The sequence below is a fragment of the Zootoca vivipara genome, chromosome 7, assembly GCF_963506605.1.
Source record: "Zootoca vivipara chromosome 7, rZooViv1.1, whole genome shotgun sequence".
Taxonomy (NCBI): Eukaryota; Metazoa; Chordata; class Lepidosauria; order Squamata; family Lacertidae; genus Zootoca; species Zootoca vivipara.
This window is the reverse complement of record NC_083282.1, coordinates 23,901,799-23,928,342: the sequence shown is the minus strand read 5'-3', so window position 1 is coordinate 23,928,342 and position 26,544 is coordinate 23,901,799. Positions and strand designations below refer to the sequence as shown.

Below are 26,544 nucleotides of genomic sequence, written 5' to 3'. Positions count from 1 at the left end.
GAGCAGTACACAGAATGAGCCTAGCAGCAATAAATCTACACCGGCTAGTGAGATGCCCACCAACTAGTGGGAAATGGAAAATGTGGCTGGAAAAATGGCTCGAATTTGAATGAGTGGGTTTGCCAGTCCCTACTTCCCTATTCTCTGCCAGCTTTGCCCTCCTCTGTTTCCTTTGGCACATGCCTCATTCCCTGGTTGCCATTTGGAGCTTGGGATTTTCAAACATACAAACAGGGATCGAGAGCTGATAGGTCTGCTGGCGGTTGCTGTAACAACAGCCCTAAACCAATTCTGAAGGTGGATGGCATTTGAGAGAATCTCCTAGGGGAAAGTTGCAGGTGCCCCTGTTTATTAGCTTCCAGTTCTTTTCAGCTTTCTGGCAATACTTCTTTTGCCACTCCACCAAAGCTATTCAAGAGGAGGAACTGGATAGACTGGTAGACACCTGGGGCATGGTTATAATTATTTTTCTCCCCTTTGTTCTAAATTATAGCTTCTCAACGAATGCTCGCTACACGTTTTAGTCTCCCCCTGTCACCGTTGATTCATTCAAACAGATCCTTAGTTTTCAGAGTACAAAACAAGCCCTCCCTTGCCATGCTTGGCTCAATGTGACCTGCTTTGATTTAATACCCTTTCCCGCTGCTAAACTTAGATTTTTATTACAGTTTTATAAAACAGTTAAACATCCAAAATATACAAATCACGCAAGGCACACAACTAAAATAAAACCCAATTGCAAGTCTTTCCTCCCTGCTGCTCACACTTAAAATAAAAACAATACAGAAAAGTCAAATAGAAACCCATTCCTCTTAAAGATTCAGTTCAAACATAAATAATTTCAATCTTATTTAGCCTTGCCCAAACCAAAAACATAGTTACAGGCCACCTGTAGCGTAGCATGGGGTGGGGTGGGGGGGGTTGGCCTGAGTGCAAAATTTGTTAGGCTTGCAAAATTCCTGCACAATACAGCTAAACACTTCCATCACCAGGCTCTGTTGAAAATGGCTTCTCCGTGTAAACCAGGAAGTGACCTCTCCAGAAAACTGAATGACTCTTGTTTTCTTATCTCCGTGGTTGTGATCTCCTGGGTGACATGGATACCCTTAGGCAGCTAAATGCACATGTGTACTGCATACATTTCCCTCCTCCGTGTGGGCCTGGGCACTGGCAACCCAGGCTATGCCACTGCTCCTCAGCTTTTTAATCCTCTGCTGGGCTGATATTTGTTGTGGCAGTTTAGTTATATTGGTAGATCCTGACTTTAAGGTTCTAATCTGACTCAACGCGCTTCCATTTGGCCGCTACCAGCAGGTGACCCACAGTCAACATATTATGTTATTATGCAATCTGCGTGTTTGTGTGTGAGAGAGAATTTTCATGCTCACCTGTGTGAGAATAGATAAACCACAGTGCTCCAGTCAGCAGCGCACCAATAACAAAGGCTGCAAAGGCAATGCCCACGACTGTCAAAGTGTCCAGGCCGTGGAAGACAGCTGTGAAAATGGAGAAAATAAATTAAGTAAATTCTAAATTCTATTTAGAATGCTTTTTTAAAAAAAATGAGAGAGAGAGAGCATTCTAAACAAAAAGTGTGAGTGTGCTTCCCCATACATTTTGATTATCAGTGCCCAGCAGTTAGTAGCCCATGAGCCCACCAACTAGGAACTCAAATTCATTCTCCTCCTTCCCTTGCTAAAAACAGACCCTGTGCCTCCTTTCATGCCCACCTGCCTTCAGACCTCTCCCTATGTATGGTAAACAGCAATGACTCTTTTTCTTAACTGAATAGTGGCATACAAATATTTTTATAAATAAATTAGTCAAGGCTTATTTTCGGCCATTCCTCTCCGGAACTCAGTTCTGGCACCTCTCAGGTGGATGCCATGGCCATTCTGAGAGAACAAGGGAGGTGTTCGTGGCGAGTTCTGGCATCTTTTTTTCTAGAAAAATAGTACCAAATGCAGTAATGCAGGGGAAACTGCTAGTAGACCACTCTGAGAGCAGATAGGATTTGTCTGCCACCCCTAACTGCCTGCTGAAACAAGCCACTGTATTGCACTTTAAGAGTGCATCAATATTTCTGAACCCAATGCCAACTTGCAGGAAAGACTTAACCTACAGAACTCGGCACATCTGGCAGCATGACAACAGTGCATGAGCCATGGGAACAAAGCATGGAAGTTAGATACGGCCGAAAATGTGGCCCTGGGCCACCTAAAGCCAGTTCAAGTTTTAGGCCCATTACATTTCCTGCTAGCTGCTGCTTGTTTTCAGTTTGTAAGACTAAAATAACTTATTTTCTAATGTTAGCAGATTTATTTTTAAATTCTCATATCCTTCAAGTATGTGCCTTTGGGATAGGGAGGGATTTAAAAATAAAAATAATTAAACCAGTGCCCTGCCAATTTTGCTCCCCAGCATCTTCAGTCTATTAGGTGGGGAGCAGAAAGGCTGTTAAGCTGGGAAGCGGTGCCAGCTTGAAAGTCAGCAAATGCATAAATAGAAACAATTGCCCCCCCCCCCCACTTTTGGCAGATGTTTTAATCATGGAAATCAGTTCCAGCCCATAATATTGAGCTTTCCCTACAGGAGAGGCAGGGCAGTTTGTACGAGAGTGCATCTGGTCCCTGAATGCGTCGCTCTGAACGCATGCTGGAAAACGACAGCAACTTCCACTCATCCTGATCTTTTACTTCTTTCATACAGACACATGTACATGATGCAATCCTAATTAATTTCTTTTAAGACTCAGTTTTATTATGTATTATTTCTAGGGACTAAGGGCTCGGTGACAAAATACGTTAACTACTACATCTGGAGCTAATCAAGAAACCAGAGGCCTTATTATATATTTTACGTTTGCAACTAGCTTCCCTGAATGGCCACTCTGACATACAAGTTCCTGTGCCACCAAAGATGCCAGACAGACAATTCTGTGCCCTCAAATGCCACAAATGTCCACATCTATACTGGTGCGTGTGTGTGCACGCACCTGAGCATAAAGCAGCACCTCTCAGAGCAGGGATGGGGAACCCGTGGACTTCCAGATGTTTTTGGACTACAACTCCCATCATCCCTGACTGTTTCCCATGGTGGCTGTGGTTGATGGAAGTGGAAGTTCAAGGACAGGTTCCATGCCCTTGTCTTGGAGAACTGGATTCAGGCCAGTTGCTGAATCCTGTTATATAAGCTCCTTTCTGCACTACTCTTGATTGTATTTGCTTGTTGCCTGCATTTATATCTCATTTATTTCCCAAGGAATCCAGAGTGGCATGTAAGGGCCCATCTACGTGTTACACATGCATAACTGAACTTCAATATCCAGCCCTCCCTCCTTTCATCTCTCTCCAAGAAAAGCCACTTTGGAGTTAAAAAAAAACCCACCTCAAAACACCCCAGTCCAGTGATGGCGAACCTTGGCACTCCAGATGTTTTGGAACTACAATTCCCATCATCCCTAGCTAACAGGACCAGTGGTCAGGGATGATGGGATTTGTAGTCCCAAAACATCTGGAGTGCCAAGGTTCACCATCACTGCCCCAGTCACTGCTCCTTCTCTGTTTAAAAATTCTCTCTCTCTCTGAGTGACTTCCCAGGAGGGAAGAAGATCTGTATTCTTGTAATAAGTAGTTAGGCCCTTAGTTTCAGAACAACTCTGTGTGATCCAATGCCACAAAGTGAAGCTCATGGTTGAATGGAGAGTTGAACCCGAGTCCTCCGTTTCCAAACCTAACACTCTTGCTACCTCTCCAGAATGGCTTTCTGCAGAAGTACTATATTCCATAAAAACAACTTGCTCTGCCTCTGCTGTGAATAGTTTCAGGACTAAACACCAGTGGGATCCCTCTCCGGTGATAGATAATACAGGCACGCAAGTAATTACATTTGATTCTAAGTCCTTTAAAATGCAAATGAACACCTTATGAAGTCAAAGATTTCAGTTGATTAGCAGTTCGACACTTTACCACCAGAACGCTCTGGTGTATTGCTGGAGAAGAGAGAGGCATGTTTAACTTACGTGCTAATCCTTCAGGAGGTTTCGAGTAAGAAGGAGGTTTATCTGTCAAAAAAAAAAGAAAAGAAAAAAAGACAGAGATGAATGATCCTCGCTTCAGCAGAATTTCATACACTACATCAGCAATTCCAATGCAGAGTCTGCAATATATTATGAAACCCAGTCAGAACTGATTCAGTCTGGATTAGGGTGTACAGGGAGAAAACCAATTTCCCTCTCAAAACGTGCATACAGCAGTGCTACATAGGTTTAGAAGATGGTGTGAAAGCATCTCCACCCATCTGCTATTGGTTTTCTCCTACAACAGCTCTTCATCCCCTTTTGCTGGCATCTCTTTCCAGTGGATGATGGATTTGGGACCACCATCTTATTCATTTCCTGTGTGCTCCTTGCTCTTTCTAAGCATAACAGGCTTCCAGCGGCAATCCATACCTATTGCGTAATGGCCAACTCACACAATGCCCTTTTATCCATGGAGAATAAGGGAGAGACGGTTTGTAAAGAATAATGGGACACATCATTCCTTGCCACGCCACCTCCCTGCTCACCGTGATCCTACAACTTTTCAAATAAACCTTCTAGGTAGCCTAAACTTATTTGTCCTATTTAAAACAAAACAAAAAACAAAACAAAAACTCAAGATGACCTGTTTTGTTAATCCTGGGGAGTGGGACTGAACATGCTTCAAAGAAAAGGAATCATTAAAGTGGAAATAATGCAGTAGGAGACAAGGTAGCCTTGCATATGTTAAACTTGGAGGACTTTAAATTTTGTTTTTTAAGGCGTTAATTCAGCATTTATGTGGATAAGCAAGGAAATGATTTTTTGGGGGGGGGGGTTGAAGCCCCTTGAAAATTCTCACGCTTAAAGGAAAGGAGTTTCCCTTGCATTAAGTTATATTATGGACACTGTTCAATAGGTGACCATCACAGCGACAGCTGTCTTTCATTTTCCACCTACGATAGGTGCCAATTTATCGCAGTCCCTGCATTGTTTTTGCTCCTCTGCTATGTGATTATTTAATTAAACTTGCGTCACAAAATTATTTGCTAACATCCCATATCATCTCACATGTGTCCACCACTGCAGCGTGGAATGAGCGAGAAATACTAGGATGCAGGAACCCTGCAAAAGTGGGTGGTTAAAAGAAAACCATGGGCCGGGTTTGCGTCAGAGGGATCAAAGTGCTTGACGAATTCCATTGGGATTTGCTTCCATAAGGCAGTGAGCTGAGCCTGCAGCAAACAGCATTGTAGAACAAAACCTGGCAGGGTTTGTTTTCTCCCAGACCTGCAACATATCACCCCATCAGTACTAATGGGTGTCACGTGTGTGACTTGTGGAGGGGACTGGAGACATCCTGAACTGGACATTCTGTTCTGACTCCCTGTCTACAGAGCCTTCAAGCCTCTCATGTTTGGCTTCTGGTGCAGATCTAACAGGAATGGATCCAATAATACAACACTACACACAATAGCTGGCCTGCTTTGCATCAAAGTAGATGATAATCAACTTCTTGGAGATGTATATGCTCTTGTTTAGGAGTTTTGTAGACCTACAACCATTCGTTTCTCAATGCTTGCTGTTTGTTCACAAGGGCAGTTAACCCTAATAAAGGATGCTTTGATTCAGGATAGAGAAGATGCACGTCAACAAAGAAACATTATCCATATGCTGGACAGCTGAAAAATTCCAGGACTCATTCCACCAAACATTTCACAATTAATCCAGCCTAACCTCTGTGCACCATGTTCTGTATCACACTATTGTTTTCTTATCTAGTTGCGAAATAAATAAAAAATAGCAAGGAACTGAAAAAGCCCAGCACTAGATTCCTTAGCGAGTCAGAATTGCCACCCAAGTTACTATCCACCCCCAAGTGGATTGTTCCAGTTATTGTAATCAATGGAAGACTGCAGAGCAGGCCTAGAAAGCTTAAACAGCCATGCATTTTTAATTCAACTGTTTGGAGATCAAATATTCTGGCATTATCCTCAGTTGGATTCATTTGCGTTGAGACCAAAAGAAAAGAAAAAGCTGCAAGACTCAGCGCAGCCTCATGCTGCTAAACAGAAACAGTTGCTCCTCAAAGTCCCCCAAGCAATGCTCTATAGTGTCCCATGAACTGCCGAAACGTCCAAAAAGCACGCTCGGCGGGACTGAGGTTAAAGGAGTGCTGATCCTCGGCTTTTAAATCCCCCTGGAAAGCATTCCAGAATTTCAAACAGCCCTAGCATGCAAGTGAAAGATTTTGATTTCCAAGTGAAACCACTGAAACCCTCTAATTAAACTGCCATGTGAACACTAAACAAGAGTAGGCAAGGCTGATGCTTACTGAGAGGTCTTAAAAATAAGTTTAAATGTTCAACCCTGCTGCTGCAGTTGTCAAAGGGGACCAAGGAAAGGATATTTTGCACAGAGGACTGTACTGTTAACTGATATTTCTCCACCATTTGCTGTACAAAGAATCGACATTGATTTTTGCAAACACATGTGATTTGTACCCCTAGATTTCTGACCTGCCTTCCTCTTTTCAATGTCTAAAACAATAAAATCTATTTATAGCCGCCTTCCCCTGTCAATCACGTTCTACATTCAAGCTCTGCCATAGTGTAAACACGGAATACAATGGGGTGTGACTGCTGTCGCATGCTGACAACTTCTAGGAGCCACAGGTGAGAGCTGAGTGCAGAATGGGGACCAAAGGTGGATAAACTACCCCTGAAGGAGCATGACGTGTCCCCCATCAGATGCACTACCCCTCCCCTAATACCCCATACATGCCAGTAAACAATCACACTTGGGATATTTTTAAGGCTAATACGAATCTATGGCTCCTCCAGTTTTTCAGATCTCTGGCAAGTTCAGATAAATAGTTAATTAGCAGTTTTCATATGTTAAGATGATCTGATGTTGTCGTTTTGAAAGGCAGAACAAGAGCAAGAGCAAATTGAGAAAGACAAGAGTCCCTTTACAATTCTTGTCAGTTCTACCCACACAAACGCTGCATTTTTGCCCATCTGAAATGCTGGGAGCTAAATAGCTGCAAGGATTCTAGAATCGGAAAAGAATGTATATTATGAGAGAGATGTGTCAAAATTATGTAGCGTATTTATGCAAATCTAACGCGCCATCAAATCTAATGCGCACCTCCATTTTCAAAACTTTGAAACCAAGGAAGTATTTGCTGGCGTATGTAAATGCGCCATCAAATCTAATGGGCACCCTAATTTTGGTGGTGCAATTTGGCCAAAGAGGGTGCATTACATTTGAGTAAAAATGATATTCTGTTTCATAAAAGACATATTGGTATCGATCCCACAGTTAATGAAACTGACAGGTGGCAAAGTAGTTTTTCCATAGCTTTCAGGCCAAGGTGATGACAAGTCACAATCTTCCTCCAATTGCAGGAATGCACTGCCAGACCATTTTATTTTTGGGACAAAACAGTGGTAAAAGAATGGGATCTTGAAGTACTGTAACAATTCAACTATGCTTAGCATAAGTAAGATGTATCGATGGACAAAGTTTTGGTGCTATATTTCACAGTACTATGTTCCCCTCCTCCTTTAGAATGAAACACGTGGGACTTCCAGGAAAATATGGCATTATTCATATGCAAATGTGTGCAGATTTAATTGACTGACTGATCAACTAAATCAGCAAAGTTGGTAAGTTTCCTTTAGTCAGGCAACAGACCCAGTTGGAATCTAAGTTCTGAGTGACATCACCAAAGTGCCTTTCAACTGAATGGAACAAAAGGATTAACTTAATTCATCAAAATTGGTGGTATAGAAAATTGGCCTCAGTCCTGAAGGTCATGACAGCAAGTCCCACACTCCTGCCCTGCAATGGGACCATTTTAGGACAAGCAGGTGGAAGCTATAGACATTCTAACATACAAAGCAGGGCAAATTATTCCCTGAACAACCCACAGATGGTCAATTATGGCAAAAATAAATAAATAAATAAATAATAAATAAAAATTGAAGAAAGGCCCTGAAGCATGAGTCTACTGGTGAACAATTTGACATAATAGTTATTTTTCCCTTTGAGGCCACAAGGAACAATCAGAACATTTAAAAAGTATTATCCCAATACTTACCTTCCGCAACTCCAAACAGGCTGAGGTCTTACACATAAATGGCACTTGCCTTGTGGAAAAAGAGTGTGCAGGAGAAACACACATCCAAGACGATAAACTACTTGCCCACTGTAACAGCCCCCACTTGCACACAGTGGACAGGATCCAAATAACTATTTAGAAGGGCTCAAGGGCTGAATATCTTTTTAATTATTTTATTTGAATCATATCTTGCATCAGACAAAATTGCTTTTAAAAGTCCCCAGCTCCTTTCAAAAGCAGTTCTTTTTCTTATAGGGAGAAAAAATGTGGAAGCCTCCTAGGCTCTGGCTGGTGAAGCCATGCTCCCTGTGGCTGCCCACTTTACAATATACTGTACCAGTATATTACTAACAATATATGGTACTGTACCAGTATATTTACAACAATATACTGTACCATCCTTTAATATTTTTAATACATTAGAAGTTCCACTGTAATTATGATGCCTAAATAAATATTTACATACAAGTTTTAGGGGCCTCAGCAATAATGAACTGCTGGAAGCAATTGCACAGAATTATTTAATGTTTACGAATCCCATATTGTTATAAAGCATCAGAAATGTGTTTCTTTCCCAGCCAAACTATATATTCATAAATATGTATGGGAGATAAAAGAGCAAGCAAATGTTAGCGCTCAAAGATGATGGCGCCCTGTAGCCTGGGAACAATAATGCCATACCGTATAACAAAACTCTATGTGCCTGGAGCATTTTTTTAAAAAAAGGAGAAGGGAAAAAAACCATTAAATCAAGTATTAACATCTTGTCTAAAGAAATGCACTTCTGTTAATAGATTCAAAATGTATTCAGTACCTTCTGGCTTCCCTTTATGAGATATCACAGCAAGGGGTTTGGTGAAGGTTTTCTTATTCTGCATCATTGCTAGGATCATATCAACACTAAGAAAGGTGCAAGCTTCATCAGGAGGGATGCACTAGAGGGATGAAGAGAACATGTGGCTTGTGAGATCAGGGACTCACTTAAAACTGCTACATTATCAGAATAGGCGCACAGCTGCTTCGCTATCAGCAGCAGTCAGAGATGTTTAAGGAATAGTCAACAAAGTATTATCACAACCCCAAGTCATGGCAATCATACTCCAAGGAAGCCCCAGCAGCGGTATTTCAAGATGTAAACACTGCCTCAATATTTAGATTATTTAGAAGACCCATCAGTCACCGAGGTTGCCAAGGTTCTCCTCCATGCAATGCAATCTTGTGATAGAGCTACTGGTGTAGCTTTTTCTGTGCCCAATCCTATGTATTAAGAAACTGCTCCAGATGTTGCTTTAGCAATGCTGTAGAAAGCATTCTGGGATGGGGTGGCGCTGTGGTCTAAACCTCTTGGGCTTGCTGATTGGAAGGTCGGCAGTTTGAATCTGTGCAACAGGGTGAGCTTCCATTGCTCTGTCCCAGGCTCCTGCCAACCCAGCAGTTCGAAAGCACACTAATGCAAGCAGATAAATAGGTACGGCTGTGGCGGAAAGTTAAACGGCGTTTCCATGCGCTCTGGCACTTGTCACGGTTTCCCGTTGCGGTAAAAGCGGTTTAGTCATGCTGGCCACATGACCCGGAAAGCTTTCTGCAGACAAACGCCGGCTCCCTCGGCCTGAAAGCGAGATGAGTGCCACACCCCATAGTCGCCTTTGAATGGACTTAACCGTCCAGGGGTCCTTTACCTTTACCTTATTTTAGAAAGCATTCTGTCCCCTGCTTCCTGTCAGCATCTTGTTTTTGCACAGTTTACTATGCAAGCCAGGGCAGGGATATTGTATGCCCCCTCCCAATTTTTGCCAGCCTAAACTACTGATGTGACTTATGGGAAGAGAAACTCACAATGTCAGGGTCCCACTCTTATGATGAATTCTACCAAATGACACAACCAGAGAAGATTGATATCCAGGTATACTTATTTGAGAAAGGGTGATCTTATCTACTTAAAACAAATGAAAAAAAAATCCCTTCTCCACACAGATATGCTGAATGCTTCCATAGCAATGAATTTTCTATGCAAATGCAAGATAAGCAATACTGTAAAAGGAATGCAGAAAACAAGTCAAAACACCCATCTATTTCCCTTCCAAATCCTCATAAGGCAGGTCAACCTAATAACTCACACATGGAATTTCAAAAACAATAGTGTTATTATATCTCAGCAGGATCTGGAAAATCAATGCTAATGCATTGTTTACAGCTAATGCCATGAGCATTGAATAAATTTGCACCACTCCCATAGTGGAAAGCAATTTCTGTTTATCACCTGTAACCATTTAGTAGAAAATGCTCATCATGCTGTCAAGAGCCACAGCAGTTCTCACAGGGAAAAACCTCAATAAATAACCTCCCAATGCTACTAATTGCAATCATTCATAAATGATTTAATATTTATATATGGTTGACTGCTACATGATTTTGGGGTTGCTGCGGTGGAGGGACATGCTTATATCCAGAATACACACTTACGTGTACCTGTGACACTTTAGGCACAAAAGCTTCAGTCACCATATGTTATGGAGAGCTAGAACATTGGTTAGGAGAATCATAGCTGCCAAGTTTTCCCTTTTCTCGCGAGGAAGCCTATTCAGCATAAGGGAATTTCCCTTAAAAAAAGGGAGAACTTGGCAGCTATGAGGAGAATGAGCTGTGAGCTTGCAAGTGCTCAGTTTGAATTTACCGGTCAAACATAGGCACACAACTAACTCACAGCTTTGGCTCTTTATCTTTACCGGTAGTACAGTATAGGGATCATATAATATGGCCCTATTCCACACGTATATGCAGCATTTAGAAAAAGGTAAATATTCTATAGCAACAACAGCAACCTATTGTTACACGAGGGGGCCAAATGGTTCCTGGCAGACACAATTCCAATGTAAAGATTTGCTGCAGAAGTGACATTTCCCCTTAAGCAGTCGTCTGTGTCAGCCAAAAGGCCTTCAGGAAACTAAATTCCCATCATATGAAGTCACACCTCTATGTTTTAACAGCCTGAGATCCCAGAAATATAGCTTCACATGATTATTCTGGAAAGCTTAGCTTCTTAAACAAAAAAACTGCTGAATTGGCAAAATCCAGACATATGGCAACCAGGGCTCAACAACTTCGACCAAACAAACAAACAAACAACCTCAACAACTTTGTCCTGATTTTTCCATTTGGGGGAATATAGCAACCCTACTTAATTGGTTTCGTTAGCCATCCCTCCATGCTATATCTCATTCATACAGGTACCAGTTTATAGCTGCTAGATCAACCCTAGCAGTCTTTAACCTACATTTGTGTTTTTCAGTTTAGGCCCAAGATGGCCAGTGTCTTCCAGGTTAAATGCAAGCTGAGTGGTCCAAATCTTAAAGAAATTTATCAAATACTGACCTTGGCCAGCTCTTGAGTATATTTTTCTTTCTTTGTGCACAAAGTCACCTCGCAATGAAGAAAGAGAAGGGAAGTGTTGAATACAGACTTAAACATAAAGCTGAACCGCTTTCTGTCCATCTGTGCATTTTGCATTGGAAAATTAGCTGGGGTGTTGTAGAATGTTACAGATTCATCTTTAGGACAAATGTTCTCAATGATGGTGTACTCCGACATCTTGTCAGGGTATGAATGTGGAGATATAAAGCAGGTTTGGATTGCAAAGCTCAGGGATTTTTCAGCCTTGGTCACAGAAATCTGCAGCAGGAAGAAAACAGAATTTGTAATTAATATGTTGCATTTGGCATTTTCTTAGAAATATCGACATTTTTAATGCTTTGCAGTGTGCAGGTGTGATAACAGTAGAAAAGTAAATCAGAGATTGCTAGCCTTGGCTCATAGGCATTTGTTCCTTGTACCCACCTGGAGATTCCAGTGAAAATATTTCCACCTTTGCCTAATCTTCACTTTCTAAATACTAGAATGCGGAAGCACGGTTAAAAAGTTGTTGCATTTGAAATGGTTTCATAGCACTAAGAATCTTTCAAAATCAAGGTTTCTGTAGACACATTTAAATGGCACAATGCAATGAAACTTCTTCATGTTAGGAGTCCAATAAAAGGGATTGTAGCAATATATAAAAAGCAGAGATTAGGTTTGGTGTGTTTGACACACACAAACCTTGCACCTGGCCTGGTTAACACATAACCCTAAGCCACGGCTTGTTTAGCTTCATTTTGCTTTATCTGTACATCTAAACCCACCGCAGCCAACTATGGCTTGTTCATGGACGACACACCAGAGCCTGAAGATTGCTTATGGATTTTGGCTTACATTAACCATGACTTCATGTAATGTCAGAACTTTGCTTAATCTTGGTTTGTTTTGATGGCCCTTTCCAGAGGCTCACATGACTAGGGAGGTACAAGGCAAGAAACATAAGGAAACAAAACCAAATGTAGGCAAAACAAGTGACGGTCACTTTGCTTGTCAGTTAGACTTATCCTGGGTTATCTAACAAACCATGGTTAAAACAAGCATGGCTTTGTGTGATGTGCTAATGTAGCGACTGTACCTTGACAACTGATTCCATACCGCCCCAAATACCCCAACACTGCCTGAGGAATGGCAGTTGTATTGGAGCAATACCCAACAGTGAAACCATACCATTGTAATTATGGTGCCAGATGTGCTCTGGATATGAAATTACCTTTGTATACTAGACATCCAAGGAAAGGGCAATTTAATCAGCTTTAAGCTCTATGTCAGAATCAGAATACAAGACAGATGGTTGCTGCTAAGGATAACTAGTTGGAACAAGTATTTGACATGCCACATGAGATGCCCAACCATTGTTTCAAAAAATGGCAGTTTTTCTATATCTATCTATATCTATCTATATATATATATTACTTTGGAAAACTGAAGAGAAAACCCACTTCATCCTCAAGGAAACTTGAGACATAGGATTTAGAAATTATGACAGCTTTTGGCTGCAATCCTAAACACACTAACTAGGGAGTAAGTGTGCCTTATTGAGCACAATGGCACTTATTTGAGTAAAGTTGCTTAGGATGGCAGTGCATAACACTTAACAGGATTTAGCCTATATTTACTTGCTTCCTTGTTTTCTTTAAGCACTTCTCTGCAACCATAAGAGTTAGAAACTTATGGTGAGTTTTTATTATTATTATTATTATTATTATTATTTAAACACACGGTATTCTTATAGGGGCAAACAAAGAGCCTGAAGACTGCATGCTATCAACCCATTTGAAATAGCAGGTATAGATAATAAGGGGCCTTCTGGATGTTGTTGGACCACAGTTGCCATCATCCCTGAGCCTTGGCCATGCTGGCTGGGGCTGATGGGAGTTGTAGTCCAACATCCTCTGGATGGGAACACATTGGCTACCCCTGTGTTTGAGAGTTACTTGGAGTAGCACACTACAATGGGGGACTATTATACCTCTACTTGGAACGGTCTCTCATTGAAAGGCAAATATGGGTTTTGTGTTCTGTGGATTTTTGACTTCATACCGTTATTAAAGTCACAAAACTACTGTCCTTAAAAAAATGGCAACTGCCAATGGCCTACTTCCATAGTATTGGACTTAACTTTTAAATTTTTACTTTGGCCCAAAACTCTCTGCTCTGTCTCATACAGAGAGTAGGCCCATCAGTGAGAGGAACTGTACATAAAATTGCTATTATGAATCCTTTGCCCTTGTGACAATTCAGGTTATAAATTTAAATAATCCAATTTTCTCAAAAAACAAGGCCATTATTCCAAGGTTAGTGAAGCAGAGGTCCCTATGCATTGCATGTAAATAAACAAAACCAATCTGTTCAAAGTGTTTGTGCAGAGGAAAAAAACCCAGAGAGTTCTTTCAGATTATATCATGGACAATTTATTGACTGTACAGACTTGCATTTTGAAAACAAAACAAAAAAATAATAATTTCTGTCACTGTGGGATGGGGAACAGATGTCGGGCACAGATATAAATTTTCCACTGTGTAGAAAGACGAAAACAGAGCTTGTGCCAGGACAGGTGATGAAAAAATTAGAACATCTGTCCAAAGAACTAACAGTTGGGCCAACTGGAGATCTGGAGTCAGTGGGATTCATCCAATAATGACAAAAGAAATTACCATTTTTATTAGTGTAAAAACAAACTGTTTAAAAAATACACCCGGCCCATCTGAAGTGTGTTTCAGTGCTGCTTCACTTTTGTGACCTAGAGCACAATTCACACACATTCTCCATTGCCCTGGCACTACTCTTTGTGCCAGAGCCGGAAGCTGAGTCCCAGCAAAATACAAGCATTGCCAGAGCCTGGGAGAACGCACAGCCCATTTGCCATGCAACAAATTGTTGGTGCTGATGGCAAGATGGACTAGAGCTCTTGTGACAGGGAAGAGAGCATCCGATATGCAGCTCCTCCCCAGGGGCCGTTCCAACTGCTCTCACAAAAGTATTGCTAGTTGCATGACACAGTGGTACACGCTCCTGATCTCGGGCCTGGAGACTGTGGTGGCTGAGGTGTACCAGAGCAGCATTACACAATGCTGCAAATGCCACAGAGGGGGTGGGGGGAGAGGGGCGCAATACACAAATTGCAAAGGAACTCATCTGTATAGCTGGGAGCTGAGGAAACAAGTAGGTAGGTAGGTAGGTAGGTAAATGGGTTGTTACATTTTTATTCTGATTGTGTATTTCATGCTTTTAGGTTGTGATTTTATTCTGTGAACCTCCCTGAGGCCTGCAGATATAGGGCAGTATACACATTTTAATAATAATAATAATAATAATAATAATAATAATAATAATAATAATATAGTAAGTTAAAAGTGCACCCCGACATAAAAGTGGGAGAGGTCCTTCCCATGAATATTTTCCTTCTAGTGCATTTAATGGCATTTAAAGGGATTTCCAATAAGGGTCACAATTGTGTGCGGAGCTGGTCTGAGGCCCGGGGCTGTAAACTTAAACATGACAGTGTAAGTCTGGCCGGTCGCCTAGCAGGGCCGCCAACTTATCCCTCTGAGGCCCGGGACAAGTGTACCCAGCTGCCCAGCCCCACTTCATGGGCCTGCCTGGGAGGGTATCCCTGGGGCCATCATGGGAGGATGATCACAACTGCAAGGTAGGCAGAGCCCTTCCACCATTTCTTTCTGATCTCTAAAATCCAAAACTGTATCCTAGCAGTGTCTGTCCCCCCGCCCCCCCGCAGTCGTATTCATAAAAATCCCATTATTCAGCGACTCCCTGGAGTCTTTTCTGTCTATTTTCTAATGAGAAAGAGAGGAGAGGAGAGGAGAGGAGAGGAGAGGAGAGAGGAGAACACTAAAAAAAGTAGTGTGACTGGGTAGGGCTGTTCAGTCAGACATGGGAAATGAAGGAGACACCAGACATTCAGGGGGCACATCACTGAGCCTGTGCGAGTCAAGACCACAGTGGTGCAAACACTTGTTCCACGTGCACACTTGTCCCATGCTGCCCCTTCCAGTTTGTAGGGAAATACAGTAGTAAGAGCAGGAAGTACTTGGTTAAGTACTTCCACGCCCAAATCCATAGTGGGCGTAGCCAGATCTGGTATATTGCCTTGTAGCTGTCATCTCTCCAGCTCAGTGCAGCTGTGTGAACTTTCCAACAGCACAAGAGTCATTGTGGTGTAATGGTTAGAACCAAACTAGGGCTGGTTACATCTGCAAAGCCCAGTCCCTCTAACTCTCAGCCTAATCCATCTTCCAGGGTTGATACGAGCATACAAGGGTGTGAGTGGCAATTGAGAACTCATTGCGGGAAGGGCAGCATTATAAATATCTGGGTCTCAATCCAGCTTTGCCTAAGGTCTGGGACAGATAATATTGCTCTTTTGCAGGTGGAATTAAGCCGCACTGCTAAACAAAATGGATTCTTATGCTTTGCCGATGGCTCTTTGTACTAATGTTAGAAAAATGTTTTGATTGTACTTTGCCAAAGAGCCAACCGTCTTCAATGGCTGCTCTGTCACAGAGGTTTTGACGAGGGTGACACATGTATTTGCATTGAGCTTGCCCATGCTGAGAGGAGACTTTGGTCTCTGCTACAAAAAGCATTCTCTCTCGCTCTTGTGATCTCTACAATTTCCCTTTCAGAAACCGCAAGAGAATACATCTGCCTGCCTGAGGCGACAGCGCAGTTGCAGCTCAGGGCAGGGCAGGCAAGAACAGACTTAGCCGAGCTCCCATGTTCTTGGAGAACATTTCATGGATTTCCATTTCTGTCACAGTTCATTACCTCAACAAAGATCTGGCCGTTCTCTGCAACGGAGAAGAACCCTTGGGTTGGGGTACGGAAGAGGCCTGTTTCATAAAGTTCCATGCTGAAGGTGACGTTGCCGATGCGCGATTCAGGTGAATAGTGCTTAGGAGATTTCGGAGAGTTCAGCTGGTGGAACGTGCAGTTGAACTAAAGCAAGAAAAACAAAACAAATTAAGGATGCAGGGAGGCAAAATAACATTGTGGCTGTGGGGTGGTCATAGGGACAGAGGGATGAATCTAACCAGCCTCGTCAGCGAAGTCTTGTGTAGGGACTTCAAATAGCTCAGTTAGATAGAGCATGGTGCTGATAACACCAAGGCCACAGGTTTGACCCCCATAAAGGACAGCTGCATTTTCCTACATTGAAGGGGGCTGAACTAGAGGAACCTCAGGGTCCCTTCAAACTCTGATCTATGATTCTATGACTTCTGCTTGTGCAATGGGGCTTTCCTCCTCTCCTTCCTGTGTATCCCCTGGAATGGGCTCTATGGGGGTTGGGGGAGGAGAAGTGGGATTGTTCCATCAGGCAACCTGCGATGCTCATGCAGACAGAACAACTGGAGGAGCAATAATAATAATAATAATAATAATTTATTATTTATACCCCGCCCATCTGGCCGGGTTCCCCCAGCCACTCTGGGCGGCTTCCAACAAAACAGAAATTCTAAAATACAGAAATCCATCAAACATTAAAATACAGAAATCCATTAAACATTAAAAGCTTCCCTAAACAGGGCTGCCTTGAGATGCCTTCTAAAGGTCTGGTAATTGTTGTTCTCTTTGACCTCTAGTGGGAGGGCATTCCACAGGGTGGGTGCCACTACCGAGAAGGCCCTCTGCCTGGTTCCCTGTAACTTGGCTTCTCGTAGTGAGGGAACCGCCAGAAGGCCCTCGGAGCTGGACCTCAGTGTCCGGGCAGAACGATGGAGGTGGAGACGCTCCTTCAGGTATACCGGACCGAGGCCGTTTAGGGCTTTAAAGGTCAACACCAACACTTTGAATTGTGCTCGGAAACGTACTGGGAGCCAATGTAGGTCTTTCAGGACCGGTGTTATGTGGTCTCGGCGGCCGCTCCCAGTCACCAGTCTAGCTGCCGCATTCTGGATTAGTTGTAGTTTCCGGGTCACCTTCAAAGGTAGCCCCACGTAGAGCGCATTGCAGTAGTCCAAGCGAGAGATAACTAGAGCATGCACCACTCTGGAGAGACAGTCAGTGGGCAGGTAGGGACTCAGCCTGCGTACCAGATGGAGCTGATAAACAGCTGCCCTGGACACGGAGTTGACCTGTGCCTCCATGGACAGCTGTGAGTCTAAGATGACTCCCAGGCTGCGCACCTGGTCTTTCAGGGGCACAGTTACCCCATTCAGGACCAGGGAGTCCTCCACACCCGCCCGCCTCCTGTCCCCCACAAACAGTACTTCTGTCTTGTCAGGATTCAATCTCAATCTGTTAGCCGCCATCCATCCTCCAACCGCCTCCAAGCACTCACACAGGACCTTCACCGCCTTCACTGGTTCTGATTTAAAAGAGAGGTAGAGCTGGGTATCATCAGCATACTGATGGACACCCAGCCCAAACCCCCTGATGATCTCTCCCAGCGGCTGCATATAGATGTTAAAAAGCATGGGGGAGAGGACAGAACCCTGAGGCACCCCACAAGTGAGAGCCCAGGGGTCTGAACACTCATCCCCCACCACCACTTTCTGAACACGGCCCAGGAGGAAGGAGCGGAACCACTGCATGACAGTGCCCCCAGCTCCCAAGCCCTCTAGACCAGGGGTGTCAAACTCAAATTCATCGGGGGCCGCATCAGCAGTTTGGTCACCCTCAAAGGGCCGGTTGTGTCTGTAGGACTATGTGTCCACTCTTTATTATCATAAATTATTGTCACTGCATTCAATTATTACTGTTTTTTGTAATAATGTAAGCTCATTCCCGCCCCCACGCGGATCACATTCCTGCGTCGTGGCGCATGTGTGGGAGGGGATGTAAACGAGGGAAATTTGAACAAAAGGTGGGGATTGACGGCTTCTGGGGGGGGGGCTCAACTAAACCTTCGGCAGGAAGGAGAAAGCCACTGCTGGGATTAAAAACCTGCAGATGGAAAGAGGGCTTCCCTCTCCCGCCCTGCGCACACCCAAACCCCGCTAGGCAGGATGCCACACGCTGCAACCCACCCCATGCTTTGGAGAGGGGCAGGAACATGCGGTGCAGCGCCAACTCCCTGCTTTGCTTTTGCATCCTCCCTCCTCAGCGCCAGAGTCCCTTCCCCTCGCGCTGAAGGAGGGCAGCGGATTTCCCGAGGAGGAAGGCGGCGGCAGCCCCAGCGGACGTGCATCTTCGCCTCAGAGCTGCTCTTCCCCCCACCGGCGCTGTTGTCTTCTTCGCTGCCGCCTCTCCCTACCGGGACTGCAGGCAGAGGAGGTTTGAAAACCTCCCCCCCCCCAAAAAAGTGGCTGAGAGTAGGCGGCAGCGGCAGAGCGGGAAGAGCAGGAACCCGTGCTGTTGCCGCCGCCTCCCTCCCGGCCGCCCCCCGGGGAGCAGCTTTGCCGGAACTGAGAAGCCAAAGGGCGGCTCGGGGGTGGGGGGCAGAGCAAGAGCCAGGCACCCTCCCGAGTGTCTATGAGGAGAAAACGGGGGAAGAGGGAAGAGAAATCCGGCTCCATCAAGAGAGCGACTGTTGCGCTTCGCCTACTTCCCCCTCAGGCTCACTCCGCGTCCCTTTCGCCCGCTCGCTCGCCCACCTCCCGGATGCAGCCGAGGAGAGGAAGGGAAGCGGCGGGCGGCGGCTCCCCAGTGCCGCCTCACTCACTCTCGGAGACAACAGCAAAGCCCGCAAAAAAAAAATCCAGCGCTGCTCCGTCCTGGCACCAATTTTGCTGGCGGTGCCTGTAGGACTTTCCTACCTCCTCGGCGGGCTTCCTCCTCCTGCATCTCACTTCCCCGTCTGGCCGCTGTGCCACCGCCTCCCTCAGCCTCATTCGAAATTGAAATTCCCTGGCCAAGGCCGTCAGCGCGGCTCCAGCGCCCCGGCCTCCACCTGCAGCCCCGCCCCCGGTTTTGACCCTCGGCCAATCGCAGGCTCCAGAACTACTGTGAGTTGTTATTGTCGGCGGCGGCTACGCGGGCCACATGACGAGGTCTGGCGGGCCGGATTAGGCCCCCGGGCCTTGTGTTTGACACCCATGCTCTAGACGGTCCAGAAGGATGTTATGGTCGATGGTGTCAAAAGCCGCTGAGAGATCCAGCAGAACAAGGAAACAGCTCTTACCTTTGTCCCTAGCCCGCCGGAGATCATCGACCAGTGCGACCAAGGCAGTTTCAGTCCCATGATGAGGCCTGAATCCTGACTGGAAGGGATCCAAATGGTCCGCTTCTTCCAGGCGTGCCTGAAGTTGTTCAGCAACCACTCGCTCAATCACCTTGCCCAAGAATGGAAGATTTGAGACTGGGCGATAGTTGGCCATATTGGCCGGATCTAAAGATGGTTTTTTAAGAAGCGGTTTAATAACCGCCTCTTTCAGCGGGTCTGGGAAGGCTCCCTCACGGAGAGAAGCATTTACCAACCCGCGAAGCCCATCGCCCAGCCCTTCCCGGCTAGCTTTTATAAGCCAGGATGGGCAAGGATCAAGGAGACAGGTGGTTGGTTTCACTCGTCGAAGCAGCCTGTCCACATCCTCGGAGGTAACAGATTGAAATTGATCCCACAAAACTTGACTAGACAGGACTCTAGCACTCCCCTGCCCCGGCCCTGCTCCCACGGTGGAGTCTACCTCTTCCCGAATCTGAGCGACTTTATCTGCAAAAAACTTTGCAAAATCATTGCAGGAGATCATGTGGCCCGTACTGGGCCCGGATGGAGCAGGTGGTTCCGCTAAATTGCGAACCACCTGGAAGAGTCTCCTGCTGCTGTTTTCTGCAGATGCGATGGAGACGGTGAAGAAGGTCCTCTTCGCCGCCGCCATTGCCACTTGGTAGGCTCGAAGTTGAGCTCTAGCCCGTGTCCGGTCTGATTCAAAATGAGTTTTCCGCCACCGGCGCTCTAGCCGTCTCAATGACTGTTTCATCGCCCTCAGCGCCGGGGAAAACCACGGGGCTGTCCGGGCTCCATGCAATCTGAGAGGGCGCTTCGGAGCCAGACAGTCAATAGCGCTGGTTAACTCCGCATTCCAGCGGGCCACCAGGGAATCAGCTGAAAGGCCATCGACATGGGATAAAACATCCCCTACCACTCTCTGGAAGCCAATTGGATCCATTAAGTAGTGGGGGCGGACCATCCGAATCGGTCCCACCTCCCTGCAGAGGGGAAGGGTTGTGGAGAAGTCCAGTTGCACCAGAAAGTGATCTGACCATGGCACTTCTTTTGTTTCGCTTTTACTTAATGTCAGATCACCAACATCCATAGAGGTAAACACCAAGTCCAAGGCATGTCCGCGGCTATGAGTTGGGCCAGACTTATTCAGGGACAGCCCCATGGTGGCCATGCTTTCCACGAAGTCCCGAGCGGCACCTTGTAAGGTCGTATCGGCATGGATGTTAAAATCCCCTAAGACAACCAAGCTAGGTGTCTCCAGGAGCACATCCGACACGACCTGAAGCAGCTCGGGCAGGGAATCCTTGGTGCAGCGGGGAGGTCGGTACACCAAAAGGAATCCTGTACTGCCCCTATTGCCCAACTTCCAGAACATGCACTCAGAAAACTCAGTCTTACCAATAGGACGCCTGGTGCAAACTAATGACTTCCTAAAAATCACTGCAACCCCCCCTCCCCGCCCAGATGGCCTGGGTTGCTGTGCATAAGAGAAACCTGGTGGGCAAGCAGCGCCAAGAACGGGCCCATCGGCTTCATCCAACCAGGTCTCTGTCACACATGCCAGGTCAAATCCTCCATCCACAATCAGGTCGTGAATGGCAGTGGTCTTATTCATCATCGACCTGGCATTGCACAGCAGCACCTTCAGGTCATGTGGGTATCCCTTGCTGATTCCAATATCCGTCCGGTCAGGACCAGACCCGGAGGCAGGGATAGTCCTCAGACAACGACTAAGTCTGCCTCCTCGGTAATGACATGGTCTGGTCTTAGCGTAACTCCTCCTCCTACCCGTGACCACTGAGATCGGTTGTCTCAGCAAGACACTGAATTAAAGGCATAATGTTTTGCCAACACATACAATCATCGGCTGCAGCACACTCACATAAAAGGAGATAGACCAGTCTACAGAAGTGTTTATTTCAATATTTGGAAATAAATAGTGGTTCACAAAAATGGAAAAATTGCCAAGGCCCAACTATTCCTCCAGTGCTTGATTCAGAAGTAACTCCTTCCTCCTGTTTTGTTTGGCTCTCTAATTTGCCCAGGTCTGGTACTACAATGGCATGCCCCCCCCTACAGCAATCTAACATGGCTACTTTCTGACTCTTTCATGATAAAAGAAAATCACTCCATCTAGTCTATATGTACCCAGAACAAAGCAGAAACTTTAAGGGTCCTCACTTTCCCCCAGAGCCCAACAATGGGCAGTTTTTTTTTTTTTTTTTTTTTGCAGGGAAGGAGGACTAAATCAATATGGGTTCATGGCATGCTTTGAGGGGTTTTTCAGGGCACACAATGAAGAGGACAAAAGGCTTATAAAAAGGCTTATTAAAAATGATAAAATCATGGGGTAGTTGTTACTGTTCACCATGCAAGGGCACGGCAGTTGACGACAGTTGACGGGCATAAAGCCTTTAGAACTGCTCTGAAAAGGAAGCAAAAAGGCTTGCTTCCTCCGGATCCTATGCTTCTCTGGTATTGGGGGGGCGGGGGGCGGCAGGGGGTATACATGAAGGCATATACTGCACAGGCATCAGGAGAAGTTTGTGTCTCAGCTCACAACTGCCTGTGCACCACGGGGACGATTCACTCCACACTCTGAAAGTCAAGGTCATAGTGAGTTTCGTCCCTGTTCCAAATTTTCTTTATGCAGCCAGACTGTGGATAATTGTTAAAACATACCCGAACAATTTCAGTCCTGCTGGAAATGACGACGTCTGTTTCATCAGTGTCCCCAGGGAATCCATTATCCCCTGATTCCATGTCTTCATAGTCAACCGCCCAACCACTGGCCTCAACTGGTGACGGCACATGGATAACAATCTTTGACAAAGGAAGAAAAGAGTAGAAAACTTGTCGTTCTACCATAGCTGTTTGGGGAGGAGTTCCACCTCACTTGCCCCCTTGAGTCAGAAACATGGATCAAGAAATGTTGCTGGTGGGAAAAGCTAATTGTGTTATCAGAGCACCCTTACAGGGATTACTGTTTAACCCATCTGCAGCCTGCTCTTCCAAGGTGGTTTCTCCCCTGTTATCCTTACACCCTGTGCAGTAAGTGAGACTGTGACATAATAACTGGTGCAAGATCTTTGTAGGGATTTGAACCCCCATCTTTCCAGTAAGCCCACCACTGAATCTCTAAAGGCAAGCTTGGAGCAAGTAAAAGGAAATGCCTTCAGCTTGTTTCCAAATCTGGAGCCTGCTTGAGCAATAAAAGTATTGCAGTCTGGTCACTGGTATGTAGATGAAGATACCAGCAGCCCCAGCTCTGCTTCTGGTAAAGCTATATACTCAGCATTGTTAACAAGCAATGGCTCACTGGACTGGACTGGTATACACCCTACTTTACAGTAAATCAGCACAAGATACAATTGGGCCAAGAGTTTTGACATGGTGATTCTTTTTTTTTTTTAACATACATTTCTAACCCTTCCTTTAAAATAGTTCTTTTGCTTTCTAGTTTTCCTTCTCATTTCTGTATCCTGCTATAACTCCCACACTGGGCTGCGTTCGGCATCTCCTGCCCACTTTTCATATACAAACGTTCCCCACATATTCCATTCCTCTGCATTTCCTGACTATTCAGCTTTTCCTTAATGCAATTTCATCTGTTTGCTCAGATGTCGGGGTTGTTGCTATCCAAAGGAGCAGTTCTACTGTTTTCAGGCGTTTACTGCGTAATTCTATATCTGCTTTGATGGTGTTGAAACTGGCCTGAGATTCAGTACTCAGAAAAAAAAATTGAGCTTTGGATCTTGAGTAAAACTTAAGTCTTGGCATGTTTTGGGTTAACCCACCATTAAAAATGGCGGGGCAACTGCTGAATTGAGATCCAGATGTGCATTTTTCCACAGCCTGTTGATCCATGGTTTTTGGTTGGGTACATCTCTAGATCAACAGCCAGAAGGTCTGGCCAAATAAAGGATTTCTGGAGTTTTTCTCCTTTTTAAAATTGGACTAGGTTATGTCTGATCAGGTTGCCTTCACTGTATTTGAGTTGGACAATAAGTCCTTCAGTATATGCCAAAATTGCCACTATGTGCTGAAATCTCATAAGCCAAGAGATGTCCCTTTCTGTTAACCTGAGCTGGCCAAAATCTATTCACGATCATTGTGAAAATGTTGACCTAGTGCTGAAGATAGAAATCTTAGAAGTGGCGTATGATTTCTTGCATACCTGCTTAGCTACATGGAAAATCAGATTATGCACTTGGGATTCAAATTTCAGGTGCTGAACATATATTAACTGTAATTTAAAATGCACTTAACAAAAACTAGTGTGTGCTACCTAACCATGCCATACATTTTTCTTTACAATGGAAACTTATTTGAGAGCTGCCAGGTTGATGTGCCAAGTTCAGGCCCTCAAACAGGCTATTACTTACTGAACCACTGTTCATATGTAACAAAAACAAAAACAACAGGCTTGAACAACAATAGGAGAACTCCTACAGATCTAGCCTGATCCTGGGAAAGGAACTAGATGTTATAAGAGATGCAAACTGTCTGTTTCCATTCTAAACACCACTAGATTCAAGAACATTAATCTAGGCTTGTAAATAGCCACTCTCCTGGTTGGAAGAATTGCTTCTAGGCACTCAGGCAAGACAACTGGCTTTGCAGCTTTCTCTCGCACTCTTGCAGAAAAGGGGAAGATGTACTGTTTGATGGGTAACCAGACGTTTGCTGTGGAAGTGGCACTGTTTCTCTTTGCCTCCCTTCTGGGAGCATGAAAAATGAAAAATCAGTTAAGCATGCCCAGTGCAGCACAGAAGCTCTGTTCTGAAGGCCCCACATTGGGCTGTCTCTCTTCCCATTACATACTTGGAGATTAGTAGTTACTTTGGACCCTCCAGATTTGTCTCTGAAATGCAGTGGGTTCTGTTCTAAACACAGAATAACAGCTAGCAGGTCTTGCCTTGTTTTCTTTCCCAACAACAGGAAGCAGATCCTATTAGCCCAGCTGAGCTTCCCTGGCTGGGCAAACACAGTGAAGTTGGATTCTGCATTTATGCTAGAATAAGTGGGGCAGAAAGAGAATGCAAGCAGAGATGACTAGCTACTTTTGCTTTCCCATTCCATAAGAGAAAAAATGGATGCCCATGCTCCATCAATGTAAGTTCATTGATTTCTATCTATTTTGGAAAGCTATTTACCTCCCAAAGTAGGGAAAAAAGCGAGAAGCCATCACTCAAGAAAATATGCCTGAAATTGCATTCATATACATGAAATGACAGGGACCTCTTGCTGTTAAGCCTGTCTTTCTATCATGTTCAATTTTTTTTTACAAGAAATAAAGTATCACCAAGACAACAACAACCATATGATTGCAAGATACAGACAATTATTTCTGCTGTAATAGACTCACAGAGTTCAGATACACGTTATCCAAGGCATAGGCTATTCGTTGAGTCCCACAATCATGCAGTGATGACTCCAAAATAAAATGGGTCTTGTTTGTCTTAGCTCTACATGTAGGATCCAGCAGAGAGAGTTGTGTCCCGATGTAACCGCTAGCCTAAAAAAGGGAGAGATCATGATGCAAAATTACACCCCAAACTACAAATCAGGGCTCTAAATGACAGCATTGTTTTTTTTTAAAAAAAATCTGACTATTAAGCATTTTTATTTACCATCTTGCAAAATTTTGTTTTAAAAGATTGCCCTCCAAAAGTGCAGATTAGTCAGTTTATAGAATATTCAGTCTGGTGGAAAGGCAAATATTGTATGCACAAAATAAAATAAAACACCAGAGCACCATTGCAGTGTTTCATTTTATTGAGAGACCCGCTGAGATGATTTAGATGATTTATTTTCCAAAGGGAGAAAAGAAGATAATGCATTTTGGAGCATATTTTTTATCATCTTTAAGTTTTGGCTCTGACTTAAACGGGAACAACTGCTTCACAATTCCAGCTGCAGTGAATGCAGTCCTTTGACAGCCTTGGGACAAAAGCAGAGGACTGATCACTGGTTGGGCAGATAATGTCAACCATATGTTCCCTTGTAGCTATGGGGGTTTCGTTTCATACGCAACACACTCCATAGTTTATTCAATAGTCAAATCACTCTATCCTAGTTTGTTCCAATGTGAAATTAAGAGATCATACCAACCTCCAGTGAGTCTTTTGCTACAGCTACAATCATGGACGTGTCATCACACTTCACCGTCATGGCAACATGAACGCTACCCTGAACTTCTTCTGGTTCTGGGACTTTTGGAAGGAGATGCTCAAAGCCACGATTGGTCCTAATTGTGTCCACCATATCAGTTGATGGCAAGTTTCCATCATGATCTTGATGGAAGTGGAAGTCAAAACTAACGCCTTCGCTTGAGGGCGCGAGTGGAGCTGGCAGCGGGTTAACGCCACGCAGCAGCTCCTTCAGCTCTGGTGGGAAATGGTCTTCCTCATCATTCATCTCTTCTAAAGAAAGACAGAAATTTGGAGAAGTTACGACGTTCCTTTAGTTTCTTTTGACTCTGAGCTAAGCTACACATGACATCAGGGGTTGCCAGCCTTTTTAAGCCTGTGGGTGCTTTGGGATTTCTGAGTAAGTGTTTTGTGCACCGTTCCTCCAATCAGGATTACACACTACTTTCCCAAGGGATATGGTTAAAAATTGGATCCAGTGGAAATAATCTGAGCCTTGGAAAACACATGGAGATGTCAGAGGAAGTCAGAAACAGCATTGCTCTTCCAACTTGCTCATTCAGTTGTATCTACTTTTAAGGAGATTCCGACTAAACATCAGGAAGACCTTTCTGACAGTAAGAGCTACTCGAGAGTGGAATGGACTCCCTTGGGAGGTTGCAGGCTCTTCTTCCTTGGAGGTTTTTTAGCAGGGCTGAATGGTGATCTCTCATGG

General features: G+C 44.6%; 1 protein-coding gene across 3 annotated transcripts in view; it reads right to left on the bottom strand.

The window, feature by feature from the left end:
• The window catches only part of TGFBR3 (transforming growth factor beta receptor 3), a 137,172-nt gene that overhangs the window by 6,266 nt on the left and 104,362 nt on the right, over positions 1–26,544 (bottom strand). For 2 of the 3 annotated variants that reach the window (XM_035123643.2, XM_035123645.2), the window contains exons 9-16: positions 25,792–26,102; positions 25,046–25,195; positions 22,360–22,500; positions 16,341–16,511; positions 11,517–11,813; positions 8,959–9,079; positions 4,022–4,063; positions 1,389–1,496 (exon numbers count right to left, since the gene is read on the bottom strand). In XM_035123643.2, the coding sequence (XP_034979534.2) occupies positions 1,389–1,496; positions 4,022–4,063; positions 8,959–9,079; positions 11,517–11,813; positions 16,341–16,511; positions 22,360–22,500; positions 25,046–25,195; positions 25,792–26,102 (1,341 nt within the window). The remainder of the gene's footprint in view (positions 1–1,388; positions 1,497–4,021; positions 4,064–8,958; positions 9,080–11,516; positions 11,814–16,340; positions 16,512–22,359; positions 22,501–25,045; positions 25,196–25,791; positions 26,103–26,544) is intronic. The other variant, XM_035123646.2, reaches the window with a different exon arrangement.